Source organism: Thrips palmi, unplaced genomic scaffold (genome assembly GCF_012932325.1).
Source record: "Thrips palmi isolate BJ-2018 unplaced genomic scaffold, TpBJ-2018v1 HiC_scaffold_10, whole genome shotgun sequence".
NCBI classification, from domain to species: Eukaryota; Metazoa; Arthropoda; class Insecta; order Thysanoptera; family Thripidae; genus Thrips; species Thrips palmi.
Genome location: NW_023144621.1, coordinates 22,492,339 through 22,510,684, shown reverse-complemented (window position 1 = coordinate 22,510,684; position 18,346 = coordinate 22,492,339). Strand labels below are relative to the sequence as shown.

Genomic DNA, 18,346 nt, shown 5'->3' with positions numbered 1-18,346 from the left:
TCCGCTGTGATTTGGGCAAAATCGACACCTCCTAGGAACAAGCGGCTATCTTCCACGAGCTTCCAGACACTCGGCTATCTCTCAGTAGCTTCCAGACACTCGGCTATCTTTCAATAGCGTCCAGACACTCGGCTATCTTCCTGAGCGCTTCGGAGACTCGGCTAACTGACTTCTGCGGAGAGGTTAGGGTTGTCCTTTCGATAGCGTTTTTCTTTGTTACACTTATCAAGACATGCTCACGCCATGATTTTAATCTACTCTGACAAACTTTTGACACATTTTGGTTAGGTCCCGGTGAGGGCATTTCAACTGGTTTAAAATATATACGCACCCAAACTCGGGAAGTGGGAAAAGCAGTTAGCCGAGTCTCCGAAGCGCTCAGAAAGATAGCCGAGTGTCTGGACGCTATTGGAAGATAGCCGAGTGTCTGAAAGCTACTGCGAGATAGCCGAGTGTCTGGAAGCTCTCGGAAGATAGCCGCTTGTTCCTAGGAGGTGTCGAAATGATTGCTTTTCGTGTTGTTGTCTCGATGTGGGCCGACAAAGTGCAAAGCGTTCCCATTACCGAGGCGGGGTCCTCTCCACAGTCAACGAGCCCAGTCCCGCTGGCTCTGCTGGGCTCTGCCCCGCCACCCGACGGACCGCACTGCCGCCTTATTAGCGCCCCAGGAAAGGACCGCCAAGGACCTTGAAGCACCCTGGAGGACGTCCCTCGGCTCGGCCCGTTTCCGGAGGGCGGACTCACCCTGCCTGACGAAGACTTGGTTCACGTCGAGCAGGATGTCGCAGCCCTCCACGATCATGCGCTCCACGGCCAGGTTTTTGCGGAGGTTCTCCGTCTCGCTGACCTGCGCCGAAAAGAGAGGGAGGGAGGGAGAAAAAAGAGACGCGTTAGAGGATGCGACAGGCAAAGCCACTCGGATGAAAAATCGTTAGAGAATTACAACGGGTGAGAGAGGGACTCGACCGTGAAACCTTCTGACGGCTTCTGGCTGCTTCTGGCCCTGACAACATAGGACACCATACCGAGCCGTTGGTGTGCGGTAAATTCTCGCATAGTATAAAACGCAAGGTTTAAAGTTGAAAGGGCTGAACTCTTTTGTTTTGAAACTACATTGTGTCGTCCTCTTCTTTGACACGGGCTTTCCAGCTCGAACAGCCTTGCCCGTTCCAGGTCCATGGCTCCATTCCGCTCCGTCCGGCAGGCCTCGAGCGTCGAGCGTCCGCCAGCCCGCCCGTACTCCTCGGATGCACCCGGACTCAAATGCAGCGGGTGCATCCTCAGAGGACGCGCGGGACAGAGGATAGCGGATGGGAGGAAGGCCTGCAAAACAACACACACACACACACACACACACACACACACACACACACACACACACACTCGCACCCACCTCGTCGTGCATCTGCCTGGACAGGTCTTCGAGTTGGTGCTGAGCGTTCATCAGGCTCTTCCTCTCGACGTGGTCGTGGGGCGTGTGGGCCAGCAGGTCCGTCAGCGTGGTCACGTAGCGAGGCACCTGGCGGACAAGGCACTCAGGAACCCATTTCGGGAAAACTCCATCGCCCCCCTTACGTCGTTGATTCTCGTTCTCCCGAACGAAGCCCCCCCCCCCCCTTTTCCCGGTGGAGGCTAACAGCAGGAGGCCAGGGCACGGCCACCACTGTGGTGGTGTAAGAGTAAACGCCGCGTGTTTCAGGTTCAAGGTTCGAGGCTGTCCTTTCAACAAACGGCTCTGTCAAGCACTCACTGTTACTTAGCGGGGTTGATGCGCACACAGGGGGCTCTTAGTCCGTGCAAATAGGACGGCTGCTCAAATAACTAGCAAGAAACAAAGCACGCGGCGCCACCGGGCGCAGAGGCTGGCAGCGAGCAGCCCTACAGCGGGCCTCCCTCCTCCCTCCCCTCCAGTGGGCGAATCTCATCCCACTGCCCGGAGCGCAACCTGCTGCTCGCACGTCGCCCAAGTTTCCACCACTAATTTTCTCGAATAAACAACTTTCTCGTGAGAGCCGCTCGCCCCGGGCTGGCGTGCCTGACGTGATCGTGTGTTCAACAGCAGTTTGGCTTCGGCCCCGTCGAAAAGGGGATCTCTCGGCCGGGACTACCCGGAGGAACGAATTAAATAAAATTACATTTTGCGGGTAATATGAAACCACAGCCCGAACCCTTCCTTCTCCCTCAACCAAACACAAACCTAATTGTTTGGCTTTTTTGAATGCGTGTCTCGGCTCCTTTTATTCGCCAGCGAAATAACTGATGGGGTTTCGATCCGGCTCGAAATAACCCTTATCCCACCCATCCCCATCCCCGTTCGCAGAATAATCCCCCGTGGCGAGTCGGCCTCGGGACGGCCGTCAAGGCCGTGAAGGCTGTAACGCGGTAAGTAGCTTGGAGGAGCGCGTCGCCCTGCCGGCCAGGCGATACCGCTGGCCCTACGACTAATTACTTTGAACCGAACACAGAACTCGCCGTTGAAAAAAGGTTGCCAAAAGACACCTGCTTTTTTCAGACCATGCATACTTCTGAGATTCCCAGCAGAAAACTTTCCAATCCCGGCGCGAGAATTCACCTCGACGAATTATGTCGTTTCTTTTCCACGTTTCTTGAAAAAGAAGGCAAGCAGGCTGGAAGGCAGGCCAGCCAGGGCCGCATCCCCAGTAATTACTTTCCCTCACCGCCAGGCTGGCCCTGCCGCGCCCTGCCGCGCCCTGCCGCCCGGTATGATCTACCGCCCTGTTTTATTCATAATTAACATTTTCCTTTCGGCGCAATGCAGCGAGGCGCGCCGCGATCGCCGCGCTAAACGCCGCCAGCCACATTGATTATTCTCAGGCGGGCAGGCAGGCGGGCAGGCACACTCTAAATGTTCTACAGTGAAGATTCTCCATATTATGGTGAAAATGTTCCATATTATGGTGGTGCAGCTGACTTCGTAACATACCATCGAGAATTCACTGTACCTTATGGAGATTTTCACGAATTTCGTTGGTATTATGGAGAAAATCTCCACCATATTATGTAGGTGCAGCCTTTCACCGTAAGACATTTACTGTGCAGGCGGAGCGCCTCGACGGCGAAGGCACGCGCCCATTTAATGCCCCGCAATTTACCTTGCTCGCTGCTTTTCGTGGCAGGGGTTTGATTAAATTGAATTGGCGGCTTGGAGGCCTGGGCGCGAGGCCCGGGAACGGTGGCGGTATTCAAAATCATGGACGCGTTTTGAGCTCCAGCGTCACTAAACAGGACTCGAACCCAACGTGTGACCCCACCAAAGGATTGCTCTCCGAAAGAGCAATCCTTTGGTGGGGTCACACGTTGGGTTCGAGTCCTGTTTAGTGACGCTGGAGCTCAAAACGCGTCTAGAGTTTTGTCCGCGCGGCCCACTGCGCGGCGTGGCGGCGTGGCGGTGTGGCGTACCTGGTGCATGGGGTAGGTGAGGAAGGTGGCGAGCGAGCGGCCCTGGCAGGTGGGCTTCTCCTCCAGGCGGTGCACCAGGGCCGCGAAGTTGGGGCTCTTCATGCACTCCGTCAGCACCTGCACGCTGTAGTGGTGGTTGCGCACGTACTCCTGGTAGATGCTGAGCATTGGCAGCAGCATGTCGAACAGATCCCCTGCGAACACACGCGTTTTTGTCAAATCGTTTCTGCGTCCGCCGTGACTCCCGCGAGCTGGACCCGCTTGGCCTTGAGGGCGTGTGACAGCGTGTGACGGCGTGTGACGGCGTGTGACGGCGTGTGACGGCGTGTGACGGCGTGGGACGGCGTGTGACGGCGTGTGACGGCGTGTGAGGGCGTGTGACGGCGTGTGACGGCGTGTGACGGCGTGTGACGGCGTGTGACGGCGTGTGACGGCGTGTGAGGGCGTGTGACGGCGTGTGAGGGCGTGTGAGGGCGTGTGAGGGCTTGTGACGGCGTGTGAGGGCGTGTGACGACGTGTGACGGCGTGTGACGGCGTGTGACGGCGTGGGACGGCGTGTGACGGCGTGTGACGGCGTGTGACGGCGTGGGACGGCGTGGGACGGCGTGTGACGGCGTGTGACGGCATGTGACGGCGTGTGACGGTGCGACGCCCAGTCCATACGGAGGCCATAAACGGGTCGTATCGGCCGGACAGGTCCCCGGTCACGTACTGCAGAGCGTGCCGCAGGGCGTGCAGTGGCGGGGTGCGCTGCGGGCTGCGGTGCGGGGAGCGGCGCGGACTAGCCCCAGCACCAGCCGTGCATTTCAAGCCGAATCCCCCCTCCCCCGGAACACACCGCCAATCACCGAGCCGCTTCAATTCAATGCGGTCTCCTCTGGTCCCCTCTGGCCCCCTTGCGAACCCTTGCAGGGCCTGGCCCGGCCTGCCCACGCAGCGTACAGTGCACGTACCGAGTCGGATTCGGCCTCCGACTCACGACAGTCACGACCGCACCCCAACCACCAGAGACTCCCACAGTGACTCGTCTTTCAGTCGGCCGCGTCGTCGATTCCCATTGCCAGTGCCGATTAAATAAAAGCAACAGGTTCCTCCGGTGGATCAGGTGTCGCCGAGGCACCAAGGGCAAGGGCGCTGAATGGAAAAGAGGAGGCGCAAGGCGGCGAGGGTGGCGGGACGCAAGACAGACACAAAAGTCAATGGATGGCTTCGCTCCGACGCTCCGCCTCGCTCGGCTAGCGCTGCTCGGCTTTGCTCCTTTGCTGTTGCCGTTGCGTCGTCACGCCATTGGGACCCCGGCGGGGACCCCGGCCTCGCGTTCAAGTCGCGGAGGGCCCGAGGCAGTGCCCGAGGCAGGGCCCCTAAGAGGATTACGCTCTACGAAGCCGAAGCCCGGCCCGGCCAGAGCCAGCGCCTTTGCTGGAGCCTGGAGCGCCTCGCGCCTCCCCTCGCCCGCCAGGCCGCCAGGCCAGGCAGAGGCGCACAAAGAGGAGCTTGGGGGTGGGGCAGGCTGGGGCAGGCTGGGGCAGGTCCTTGGCTACGCGCTCCGCGATGGCCCGGTGGGTGGCTGGCCTCCTCGCCAAGGACACGCGCGTCCTTGACACAGACACGGCCACGTGTCCTCCCACCGGGTGGGCCCGCCCCCCACCGCCCACCCACTACTGGCCGCCGTCGGCCTCCAGCCCGCTCCAGCCACCCCACCGGCCGACAGCCTCCCCCACCCTACGGGCCGCGGCGACGCAGCGCCGCGCGGCCAGGCAAATGGAGGAGGCCGCTGCGCCGCTGCCGCCGTGCGTTCCCCGTCGAGGAAAGAAGGCGAGGCCCCGCAGGTAACTTTGCCAAACGAGTCCCGTCCGGGGCGCACAGTGGGCCAGAAGACCGGCGCAGGCGGCCAAAACCCTACACTGGTAAAACTGGAGCGTAGTTGTATGCTTCATTCAAGAATGCAACTACGCTTGAAGACTTTACGCTTGACGTCAAGCGTAGAGAAGAAATTCCCCCATGTATTTAGATAGGCCGGAGAGAGGCGAAATGGAGAACTAACGCTTCAAGCCGAGCGTAATTCATCTACGCTTGAAGAAAGGCGTAGAAGTTCTACCAGTGTAGACGCGTTTTGAGCTACAGAGTCGGGACTCCAACCGAACGTGTGACCCCACTAATGGATTGCTCTCCGAACGAGGAATCCATTGGTAGAGTCACTTCGCTTCGAGTCCTTTTTAGCGTCTCTGGACCTCGAAGCGCGTCGAGAGTTTTGGCCGCATGCGCCGGTCTTCTGGCCCACTGTGCACTGCCGCGCGGCCCGTGTAGCGGAGCTAGCAGCAGCGCCAGCAGCAGCGGCGTGGGCAGAGCGCCTGCGGTCGGGGCGATAGGCAACCCGCGGTGCGGGCACGTGGTGCGGGCGGTACTGCGGCAGGCGCTCGAACAACCAACCCGTCGCTGAGCCTGCGGCTTGCGGTGTGCTGTCTCCATCGCGCCGCACCACCCTGCCCGACGTCTCGCTCGTCTCGCTTTACTCACCCAGCACGAGGGTCGGCCACGACTCCATGCGCGAGGTGAGCCCCTTGAGGAAGATCTGGTGCAGGAACAGGACCGTCTCCGTGTTGAGGAAGATGGAGTTGACGTCCTCGTGCGAGCAGGGCGGCTTCTTGGAGGACGCGGCCATCTTGAAGGGGCGCAGGAAGCAGGACACGAGGACCTCCATCTGCTCCATGTACTCCTCCTCGGCCTCCACCATGCGGAACACCAGGCTGCGGAGTGGAGCGACAAATGTGATCATCCCTCATGCGGCGCCCATTGTTACTGCCGACACAAAACGTCCGCCGAGCGGCGCACTTTTCTGGTTAGCCTGTACTTGGTCCTGCACTAAAAGGGGCCTTTTGTTGTTCGGTAATCGGTTTACGATGACCCCGGCCGTCGGGCCCTGCGCCCTGGGCCCTACGCCCTGCGTGGGCCGCAACGGCCGGAAGGGCTGGTCCCTTTCATCCCGCAGCCCTACGCGTAGCTACGCCAGCCTACGGCCCGCTGCCTTTGTGGCATGCATTATGCCGTGTGAAGGGCGTAGCGCTGAGGCTGCTACGCTAGGGCCCAGGGCCCAGGGCGCCGCATAGCAGCTCAAAATGTGTTCCTTTCCCCCACCTGTTCCGCTTCCGCATGCTCTCGGCGTGCGGCGACTTGATGTACTGCTCCACGATCTGCTTCCAGCGCCGCCGGCAGAGCCAGCCCCGGAAGAAGCTCTGGACCTTCTTGATCTTGCGCAGCTCCAGGGTCTCCCCCGAGTCGTCCAGCGGCGTGCCCAGCCCCTCGGCCGAGGCGGCGGGCTGGGCCGTGGGCATGCCGCACACCTCGGGCCGCAGTTCCTTCTTGAGCGCGCAGAGCTGCAACACCAACAACAGGCAGCCTGTACAAGCAGTCCGGGCTCGCCGTCGCGAAATCCGCAGCGCCGTCCGCGGCCATGATGACATTATAACGAGCGGTGCCACCAGCAGGCTGATTCCGAGAGTCGTTTTTGTCTCTCTCGCACTTGTGGGGCGTTCCATGCAGGTGCGAGAGAGACAGAGCTACGAAATCAGCACCATGCCTGGCTGCCGGATTCAGCTACCGGAACGGGAAATGAGCAGAGCGGGAATAAGGGCTGGCAGGGTGTTTTGAGTCAACACGGAGCGGTCCAGGATTGGGGTACACACCGCGCGCTACACCCCCTCCACCACGCGGACCACGCCTCACCGAGCGGCGGGTACATCCGGAGGGCCTTGACGCGCACGTGCATGAATCGAAAAGGAGGCCCCACGCTTGGAGTGCCCGAGCCCCAACCTCCGCCTGCCTGTCTGTCTAACTGCCTGTCTGTCTGTCTGCCTCTGACTGCCTGTCTGACTGACTGACTGTCTGCCTGCCTGTCTGTCTGTCTGCCTGACTGACTGTCTGACTGCCTGTCTGTCTGCCTGACTGACTGTCTGCCTGCCTGTCTGCCTGCCTGTCTGTCTGTCTGTCTGCCTGCCGCTGCCTGTCTGTCTGTCTGTCTGTCTGTCTGTCTGTCTGCCTGACTGCCTGTCTGTCTGCCTGTCTGCCTGCCTGTCTGCCTCTGACTGTCTGACTGCCTGTCTGTCTGTCTGTCTGTCTGTCTGTCTGTCTGTCTGTCTGTCTGTCTGCCTGTCTGTCTGACTGTCTGCCTGTCTGTCTGCCTTTGACTGTCTGACTGCCTGTCTGACTGATCGAGGGGCATTCATGCGTCCCGAACGGGACGGGAATAAATTAATTAATATCCAAAACGCGGGCAGGGGCTTGCTGCCGCCGTGCTGCCGCCGTGCTGCTGCTGCGTGTGCTTTGACGGGCGGCGAGGCGAGGCGAGGCCGGGCGAGGCAAAGCAAGGGCCTGGAACGGACGGCCGGGGCGCCGGGATATACACACGCAGCAGGCGGGCTGTGTGCTATGCAGAGTAGACAGCAGACGGGCACGCCAAAAGACGGGCGCGGCGTTCCTCCAGCTGGCCTGCGTCGGCCCGCTGGTCCAGCGAAAGCACGCCAAAGCACGCCAAAGCACACAGAATGAAGCAGCACGATGATGTATCACTGGCCAAACGGGAAGGCGGCGGCGCGCCACTCCGGGCCCCTCTCTGCTTCCCTTTTGGGCGCGCCCTGCCGAGCCCTGCTAGCTTCTCATCCCTTGCCCACCGCATCCGCCAGTGCGGCCCGCCGAGCTAAAGACGCTCCGGATGAAGGCCGGAGTGGACTCCTCCAGACTCCTCCAGACTCCTCCAAAGCTCTTCCAGTTTCCTCCAGGCCCTTCCAGAAGTCGAGTTTCTGTCGACGAGAGGCCGCGGCCGCGACGAAAGCCTGCCTCTGACCCAATTTGCAAAACGCTCATATTACGGGGAAAACGATGACATTACGTCCATATCTATACCGTCCAAAAATATTTATTAAGATAATGCGGCAAAGCCATTTTTGTTTGCCGAGTTAAATGCTTACAGGGACAATTTTCATTATATCAGACAAGAACAAACTCTAGTTAAAAAATTCCTTTCATGTCGTTTACTTTCACCTTTATCCAAATTTTGCCACTCTGACGTCATCGCGAACTGGTATCAATGGTTGTTACAATCATCGCATCGCGTTCAGCATGGCCAAACTCGCGAAAAAATAGACCTACGCGGGACGCGACACGCGGCAAGCAATCAAGACACATTTTGTTTCTGCCAAACAAAACGCAACAAAAACAGTGGCAGCAAAAAATGAGGCATTGATGCAACAATGGAATCGGACGCGGTACGTCCCGCAGAGATAACGTCCGAGTTTCCGCTTTCATCGTCCGCGATTCGGGCAATAGCGTTCCATTTTTGTCCTGTTGCTGCCGGTTTTGTTTTATTTCTTTCGTTGGTTTATTGCTCACGCTGTCCGCGTGAGTGGCATTGGTGGGGCAGGGTCACTGCAAAAATGTCAAACGCTCTCAAGTTATTATTGCCGCTTTTGAGAACCGCGCTGCTGTGCAAACGTCGAGAGAATGAGGGAGATTATGAGAGAGAGAGAGAGAGATAGAGAGAGAAGAGAGAGAAGAGAGAGAGGAGAGAGAGGAGAGAGAGAAGAGAGAGAGAAAGAAGAGCACTGGAGAGACAACAAGAAAACCACGGGATCTTTGAATCAGTCTCTAGCTCTGGAACGACGCACCTAACCTAACCAGGACTGACCCCCGGTTGTACGACCTTTTTTGTCCGACCTGCTGAAATTCGTCCGATCTCGTTCCCGCTGTTATATTTTTGTACGACCTCTTTTTGTCCGACCTTACCTCTCTTGCATCGCCATTTTTTTCCCCAACCCACGGTTTGTCCAACCTGTTTTCGGGAAAGAAAAGAGGGGGATGGAGGAAAAGGGAGGGGAGGGAGGGTCCGTGACGCCAGACAGGTAAGCTACGAACAACTGAACCAACAACGAACCTAACCTAACCTTAAGTCCAACTGCTCCGTCAAGACCTTACTCGTCCGGGCGCTAGGATACCATCCTAATTCGCTGGGGTGCTACGGAACTATCCTAACTCCACTGAAATTCAAAGGGTGAGACATCTGACCGATTTTCGGTGATACAAAAAGTATGACCGAAAAACGGTCATACACAATGTATGACCGAAAAACGGTCATACACAAATGTATGACCAAAAAAAAGGTCAGACATCAGCGAGACTGGCTATTGTTTAGCTTGGGGATATATCAGCCTTTACCCGTGATACACTATAAAGTATGACCGTTTTTCGGTCATACATCGAAGTATGACCGTTTTTCGGTCGTACATTTCAGTAAGACCGTTTAAGCGGTCAAAAGTATGACCTTTCTATTTTCAGTGTCGCGGGAGTAACAGGAATTGTGAAGTAGTGAAGAGCACCTGGGTGAGTTAGGATAGTTTCCTGGCACCCCGACCAGTTAGGATGGTCTCCTAGCACCCGGGCGAGTAAGGATGGTTTTCTTAGGAGGGGTCGACTTATCTAACCAAAACTAACCTAACCTGACCTAAACTAATCTAACCTAAACTAACCTTACCTAACCTAGAAAGAAGTCCATCCATCGCCAAGACTGCTGCCAAAACTGTCTCAAGCTCTCATCTTTCTCACGAAATTGGCTGCCCTCTGGGGCTGCAGCAGGCTGCCTGGGGAGACGCTGCTCCTCGTATAAATCAATGGGCCGTGCCTGGCCGTGCCGTGCCGCGATGCGCCTTTGGCTGCCTTTGGCCGGGCTGTCTCGGGTTTACAGCGGTGGATCGAGGGCGCCCCCAAGCGCGGTCGCCTCGGCTGAGGCTGTTTTATTGGACAACAAACCGTGCGACGCGCCCGACGCACCCGACGCGCCCCGGGGGAGGCGAGGCGAGGCGAGGCCCGTTCGAGTGCCTTCGGCTCGAGCTTCGGCTCCCGAACGGCCCGAACGTAAATAGCGGCCGCTAATATGGCAGCCACGCGGCAGTGACGCGCCGACCAAGATTTATTTCGAAACCAGAGACGCGTCGCGCGAGGCTATGTTGTTAGCCCGCCCCACCCGCCACTTGCTTTGTCCGCTCTCGGCGTGAGTCGAATATTTATCAGGTTATCTCCTCTCTGTCTGTATGTCTCTCTCTCTTTCTCCCTCTCTCTCTCTCTCTCTCTCTCTCTCTCTCTCTCTCTCTCTCTCTCTCTCTCTCTCTCTCTCACACACACACACACACAAGGCGGGTATTTTTGCAGAGCCGACGGGACGGTCATGGCCAGACTCTCCCCCAAGTCTTGCACCGACTGCGTAGCGGGCTTCGGTGCGGTTGCGATATTAAAAACCCCCCTCTCGGTCTCAGTGCCGTCAGTGTGGCACCAAAGTAATATCGGAATGGCGTAGCGTATCAAACCGCTCGGCGGCGGCCGCTCCTTCTCCATGCAATGCAGTCCAGGAGAAGACTCGCTGGCCTCGAGCACGGCTTCACTCACTCACTCACTCACTCACTCACTCACTCACTCACTCACTCACTCACTCACTCACTCAATCACTCACTCACTCACTCACTCACTCACTCACTCACTCACTCACTCACTCACTCACTCACTCACTCACTCACCTCGGCTCGCAACTTCTTGATCTCCGAGTCCAGCTCCTCGCAGCGCTGCGTGTACTGCCACTTGGCCGTCTTCTCGCTCTCCACGATCTGCAGGAGATGCAGGTGTTTCTGCTCCAACTCCTCCTTCTGCATCAGCACCTTGTTGAAGCTGCAACAGATAGCCGTCCGATTAGCAGGCAGAGTTTTCCGGCTGCTTTTAACAATTTGAAATGTGAAATTAGTTGCGATCATTTGGTCGCTGCTTACCTCGCCTCCCGGATGGCCTCGATCCACGTCTTGCAGTCCGTCTCGGACGACGCCCTCAGCTCGTACTGCCGGATGTTGTCTCGGCGGTAAGACACGGCGAAGCAGTATTGCTGAAGCAGAAGAACAAACAAGATGGACTCACGCTCGTCAAGACGAAACGAAAGAATCCTCCCCGATTCAGGACACGGGTGTGTGTCTGTGTGGGTCTGTGTGTGTTTGAGTCGCCCGGGCAGACAGGCAATTGATGACCACTATATTGGATTTGGCGAGGAGGAACTCCAGCAAGGCCAATAAGTGCTCCTTGGCTGCTCCCGGAAAAAAACCCCAGTCGGACACGACACGGTTTAAAAAGAACCTAAGTGCATTTCCGGCCGGAATGCCCTTTGATTCCTCGATGGACTTTACACGAGTCACGCGTTTGAATGGGCGATAAAGGTGAAGCCAGGCGCGCGTTAACGATCCACCCGCACCTCGTTCATTCGTCGCTCACGTTTTACGAGCGTTCTCAATGTACACGCCAGCTGCGGCGCGTTTTAACGGTCAATGTAGAACCCGCGCAAAATCACGGCACTGTAGGTCCGCACTGAGGCTCACCGTCCGCGAGAAACGAGCGACAATTTTGGTGTTTCTGAGGAGCGGATGGGGATGCCGGTCAAAAAGTAGGGGTTGGGTTCGGTTATGCAAAGCTCACTGAAAGATAGCTAAAGGCCAACCTGTAAGAAGGCAACTTTTGCTGCATCATCCCCTCCTGGACCCCTCTCAATCCGCCGCCGGCCCACCGTGCGCCGTAGTGTCGACACGGCACTCCATGATGGGACAGTGGTTGGAAATGTCAGAGAATGTCCCCGGGATTGGGATGATGACGCTCGTCCCCCGAGCCCTGGCTGCCCTGCCTGCCCTGCCTGCCCTGGCTGCCCTGGCTGCCCTGGCTGCCCTGGCTGCCCTGGCTGCCCTGGCTGCCCTGGCTGCCCTGGCTGCCCTGGCTGCCCTGGCTGCCCTGGCTGCCCTGGCTGCCCTGGCTGCCCTGGCTGCCCTGGCTGCCCTGGCTGCCCTGGCTGCCCTGGCTGCCCTGGCTGCCCTGGCTGCCCTGGCTGCCCTGGCTGCCCTGGCTGCCCTGGCTGCCCTGGCTGCCCTGGCTGCCCTGGCTGCCCTGGCTGCCCTGGCTATGCCCTGGCTGCCCTGGCTGCCCTGGCCTGCCCTGGCTGCCCTGGCTGCCCTGGCTATGCCCTGGCTGCCCTGGCCTGCCCTGGCTGCCCTGGCTGCCCTGGCTATGCCCTGGCTGCCCTGGCCTGCCCTGGCTGCCCTGGCTGCCCTGGCTGCCCTGGCTGCCCTGGCTGCCCTGGCTGCCCTGGCTGCCCTGGCTGCCCTGGCTGCCCTGGCTGCCCTGGCTGCCCTGGCTGCCCTGGCTGCCCTGGCTGCCCTGGCTGCCCTGGCTGCCCTGGCTGCCCTGGCTGCCCTGGCTGCCCTGGCTGCCCTGGCTGCCCTGGCTGCCCTGGCTGCCCTGGCTGCCCTGGCTGCCCTGGCTGCCCTGGCTGCCCTGGCTGCCCTGACTGCCCTGGCTGCCCTGGCTGCCCTGACTGCCCTGGCTGGTCCTGAGTCCTGGCGCAGGCGACAGGCGGCGGCTGGGCGGCGCGCTCAATCTTTGCTTCCGAAGCAATCACATTGAAGAGCAGGGCGTCGCGGTCGCGCCTCGGGCAGCGCCACTCAACCCCAATCAATAGCGAGACAGCCAGGGTTGAGGTGGCCGGGCCGGAGAGAGAGAGGCCCGTCTGATTGATGGCTTGGACTTCCTTCGGGGCTGCCATGGCTGGCTGGCTGGCTGCCTGCCTGCCTGCCTGCCTGCCTGCCTGCCAGCTCCGGCTGCCTGCACACACCGGGGCGAACCCAGTTCAAGGCCAAGCAGGTCGGCCTCGTGTCTGCTTCCTGCCAGAGTCATCCAATAATGGAGGCCTCAAACAGGCAGGCATCGCACTGTCTTTCTCGCTGCCCTACGCTAGGCCCCGTGAGTCCGAGAGAGATGGAGCGAGTTCAGGTCGAAGGTCGATTAGCAGTTGCTGTCGCCTTGCCAGAGGGCCAGCCGAAGTAGAGCATGTGCACTATCAAAACTACCGCCAACCGGCCCCAGGCTTGCTTAGGCGGAAGTGTCGCTTCTTCTCGCTGTTCCAGTTCCACAAGCTCCCAGACCCAGAACCGCTGGCGGGACAGTTCGGGTCTCGTCTTGAACAGAGGGTGGCGGGGCGTAAGGCGGCCTGGGTATTCATATGTTGTTTACCCCTCTCGCCGACACGAACACAGAGGGGAGCTGGCTTTGTTCATCCACAACAAAGAGCAAGTTGGCTACTGCGTTTCCGACAGCAGGCTGGGCGCGGCGTGCGGCGCGATGGTGGCAAGGCGGGGCGGGCCGGGCAGGGCCGGGCAAGGCAGCCCGCGGTCCTTTGGGGTTGCATGCCGTGCCGTGCCGTACCGTGCCGTACCGTACCGTGCCGTGCCCTGCATACTCGACGAGACGAGCAGTGAATGATTCAGGGGCGAGCGAGGGCCGTGGAGCGCACCACCGCGCGCACGGACACAACGGAGTCCTCCGAGAGGAGCGCATTGGGGTTGTTGTGCCGGGGGCGGTTGCAGTGGCGTGGGGGCGTCGCCTGCGAAGCAGTAGAGCGAGACGGAATTACAGTCCCAGGGGGTTTCGGGGGTACTGTGGGGCGATAGCACCCCCGAATGACATCTCCAAAACGCCTGGACCCTTAAAGTCACCGCTGTGCGGTGCGCAGGACGGGGTCGCCGGGGTCAAAGCCACAAGCCAGGCGGTGCGGTGCGGCACGGCACGGCGGCACGGCACGGCCAGACTTGTCGTTTAAATTTACCCCGTCGGCCTGGACGGCCTGGACGGCCTGGACGGCCGCTCACTGCCTCGCTGCTCAGTGACCTTGAACCCGGCAGCCCGCAGCCCGCCGCGAAGCGCGAAGCTGTGCCAGCCTGTCCGCGGCACGGAACCGCGACCGCGAGGCCGTGAGGGAGGAAGGGGGAGGGAGGGGGCTTTTGAGTGTCATGCAGCAGTTTCAAGCGCACACACGCCCACCAGACCATCTAAACGAGAAATAAAGGGCAGCTTTTTTGTAGGCTTACCGAACTGAACTCATTCGGCCGACATGAATTCATGGAGCCAAAGGGAGTCCTGCGATTGACTTCTCTTTGATACCCCTCCCCCTCTTTCTCTTTCCACCTTGTTGCGGGTCGCTCCGCAACGACCGGCGAAGCGCCCCCCCCCGCCCCGCCCCGCCCCGCCCCACCCCGCCCCGCCCCCCCCCGCCCCGCTATGCCTTTCTGTCCGCCTCTGAATGCAGCAAAGCGAGCAAAGCTGGGTGTTCGAAATGAAGACGTGCACGGCCTTGGCGGGGAGTCGCCGAGCGCGTCCGTCGTGAGTCGGTGAGGCCGGTCCTCTCGCCCGTGACGCGGGGCGGAGGCGGGGCGGAGGCGGGGCGGAGGTTGGGCGGGCCGGGGGCGGGCTGAGGGCAAGCTCGCACTCTAGGCCAACGGCAGACCTGTTGCCCGGGAGAAGGCCTCGAGGCAACCAACCGCCACCGCAACGTTCTCTGAGGCCGCGCGCGCACACACGCACACTGGGACACTCACAAAGAGAGTCCTCCAGGACTGTGTCCCCGACGCCATGACACAGGCCGCATTGAGAGCAAAGCGAAGGGCAGCAGGGGTTTCGCCCCTCCCCTACCTAGTTTATCAAGGACATCGAAAGAGCAGAGCCTAGTGAGTGAGAGAGAGAGAAAGAGAGAGAGGGAGAGAGACAGAGAGAGAGAGAGCGAGAGAGAGAGAGAGAGCGAGAGCGAGAGAGAGACAGAGAGAGAGAGAGAGAGGAGAGAGCGCGAGGAGGCTGGGACTCGAGGGAGACGTGGAGGGGGGAAGCAGCCAGGTAAGCGACTGACGTCAGCGAGTCGGGGGAAGGGGAGGTCCAGAGAGAAGGGGTGGCGGAAAGGACGCTGGCCGTGGGGCTGCCGTGGGGCTGCCCTTCCCACTCTCTCTGCTCTCGCTTCTCTCTCTTGTCTACTGCGGAACTCTTCAGCCCGCTTATACTTTTCCTCTGTAGGGCTTTTGAACCGAAACAAAATTTTACTGTTTTAAATTTAGCTTCCCAGCTTTGGCTTTTAGTTATCGGAGTACGCGAACACAGTGACATTTCTATCAACAGCCTTCCGCCCGTTGAGTTCAAAATTTTTTTCAGCTCCACGGAGTTCTTTTACTGTGTCGTCCTTTTATATGTGCAAGAAGAAAGCAATAGGAAATTGCGCCAAGAGGCCTGGGCCCGTACAAAGATGGCCGCGCTTTTTTCGACCCAGTCCAATGTGACATTATTTGATCAACATCTGGCTGCAGCAATCTGGCCGCCGATACACACAAAGCCCACCCTGGACTCCGAGCGTGCCGCGTGCGACTCGGGCGCGACTCTGGCTGCCGGGGCAAGGGCGATCCGAGGCAGTGACTCCAGCGACCTCTGCGGTTCGACTCGGTGACTCCAGGGTGGCCGATGAACTCCGCGCCGGGTTTCACTGCGGCGGACTCGGTGCTGGCGTGGCGGCGTATAGCGAGGCAACAACTTAGTTCTCAACTTGTTGCGTCGAACAGGACGGTGTGCCGCGTGGCGGGGCGTGGCGTGGCGGGGCCGGGCGGGGCGGGGCGGGCGCCGAATAAGTCTGATAAGCTGCCGCCGGGCAAATAAGGCAGTTATGAAGTGGAAGCGCGCTACGCTGTGCTGCGCTGTGCGAAGCGAAGCGAGGCCATCCGTGGCGTCCCCGCGGCCCCGAGGCCCCGAGGCACGGAGGGACCGTCACGATCGCGATGATTGGCATCATTTGCCGGAGCGCGACTCCATTGTCGGCGACCGGCAGCTTTCCGGGACTGTACTGTACACGGCGCGGCGCGGCACCTTGGCTCGGCCGACACCAGGTGCGTGTCACCGTCACCCTTATCCGGGCCCCGCCCCGCCCGCCCCCGCCCGCCTCAGCCGAAGGGAGCGACAGGGCCGACAGGTGGCGACACGGTCAATCAACTGGCAGAGCGGCGCGCCCTCCCGGCCCGGGTCCTCCCCCGCCACCTGCCCCGCCACCCGCCCCGCTGCCCTGCAGTGACGGCTCGTGTGCCCGCCCAGCCCGACGGGCGTATCCTGCACGGAGCGCGCACAATAACGTTTCTGAAAAATGTCGAGCCGTATTCATGTATTCATATCGAGTCCATAAGGGTATCACGCAGCGTGTCGATACGTCATCCCGCCCCGCCTGACCCCGCCCCCTCCCCTTTCGACCCCCGGCGGGGGGTATAAGCTGCTGGAGTAGCGAGCGGTCATACGCGTGTAGGGCCGGGCGGCCGGGCGGCCGGGCCGGATCAATATGCCAAGTACGTCTAAGCTAACGATCGCCTCCAAGTTCCAGTGCCGCATTCTGCCACGCAGTACGTGCCCGACGCATATTGGCGCACCTCGCCCCGCCCCGCCCCGCCCCGCCCCGCTCACCACATCAAAGCTTCCGGCCTTCCGGCACCCATTTTCGGCGGGTCCATTACTGGCAGTGCGCCAGCGAGCTGCCCGTGCGCCGATCTGCGTGGACTTCCTGGAAGGAGGCTGGGTTAGCCTCGCACGGAGTGCGCTTGGCGGGGCGGGGTGAGGTGAGGGCACACTAACGGCCCGATGCAGGCAAGGGGTGGGGGACAGGGTTCACGGCGGTGAAGTACGAGGGCATGTGGCGGTTCACCGGTGGCGGGGGCAGGGGGAGTAGACTGAGCAGAGAGAGCGCAGGAGCAGGTTGAGAGAGGGCGTTTGCCTGGCCCGGGCCCGGCCAGCCAGAAGGAAGGCAAGAACAAATGGCGGCCATTCATCACGGCACATGAGCCAGTCGCACGGCGCTCACTGCGGCGCTCAAGAGAAACTGCGGGGGCCGGGTGGGGAGCGGAGCGGGAAAGAAACACCCGCGGCAGCGCTCAAAGTTACGGTGCACCATCTGTCTGCGGCGCCAGCCATGCGAATGCAAGCAGCGCCTGCCGAAGCCGGCAGGGCGGCGGTCGCCACCTGCCCTCTCTTTAGCCGCCAATAAAAAGGCGGCGCTGGCATGCAGACAGACAGACAGACAGACAGACAGACAGACAGACAGACAGACAGACGGACAGACAGACAGACAGACAGACAGACAGACAGACGGACAGACAGACAGACAGACAGACGGACGGACAGACAGACAGACGGACAGACGGACAGACAGACAGACAGACAGACGGACAGACGGACGGACAGACAGATAGAAGGACAGAGACGGACAGTAAAGGAGACTTGCAGGCAGACGGACCGACTGAGAGGCAGGCAGACTGGGTGGCAGAGCGCCTGTGCGGTAGGCAGCACCCCGCGCCCCTCGCGTGCCTGTTGAGCGGACGGCCTATCCACTTGTTGTCAGGCGCTCTGCTCCGCTCCGCTCGGCGGCTCGGCCCGGCAGCGCAGCCAGACCACTTTGCAGGCGGCGATTTGCATCGAGGGGCGCCCGACAACGCGACGCCCCGCGACTCTGAGGACTCTGGAATGTGGCGCTCGGTATGAGCAGGCCTCGGGGCAGACTCCGGGGACGCGGTTGGAGGGTTCATTCCCGCCAAACTGGCTGGGGCTAGAATTCCACGTTGCTCCGACCCAGGCTACAGTGTTACTAAATAGGACTCGACTCGAACCAAGCGTGTGAACTCACCAATGCAGTGCTCTCCGAACAAGGAATCGATTGGTGCACTGGGAAAACCTTACAAACTATTTCAGGCCTTACAAAGCAAAGCAGTTTGTTAGAACAAAGTACTTTGAGCATACATAAGCTTACAAAGAAAATAATTCGTAATTTACGAACTATTTCTTTGTATAACAAAGTGAATTAGTTTGTACGTATGTATGCTCAAAATACTTCGTAAGGTTTTAAGGGTGTGGGGTCACACGTTTGGTTCGGAGTCCCATTAAGTGACTCTGGAGCTCAAAACGCGTTTAGAGTTTTGGCCGCCTCTACCGGTTTTCTGGCCCACTGTGCAGCCCTCCGTACACCCAACGCCCAGCCGCACTGCCACGTCCACGTCGGGGTAAGGACGGCTGCTAT

The 18,346-nt window shown here is 60.0% G+C and overlaps 1 protein-coding gene across 1 annotated transcript in view; it reads right to left on the bottom strand.

The window, feature by feature from the left end:
• LOC117647244 (ras-specific guanine nucleotide-releasing factor 2-like) overlaps positions 1-18,346 on the bottom strand; it is a 66,748-nt gene that overhangs the window by 15,757 nt on the left and 32,645 nt on the right. The window contains exons 3-9 of the mRNA XM_034388926.1: positions 11,226-11,335; positions 10,980-11,127; positions 6,556-6,794; positions 5,938-6,167; positions 3,421-3,614; positions 1,394-1,519; positions 745-847 (exon numbers count right to left, since the gene is read on the bottom strand). Coding sequence (XP_034244817.1) covers positions 745-847; positions 1,394-1,519; positions 3,421-3,614; positions 5,938-6,167; positions 6,556-6,794; positions 10,980-11,127; positions 11,226-11,335 — 1,150 coding nt within the window. The remainder of the gene's footprint in view (positions 1-744; positions 848-1,393; positions 1,520-3,420; positions 3,615-5,937; positions 6,168-6,555; positions 6,795-10,979; positions 11,128-11,225; positions 11,336-18,346) is intronic.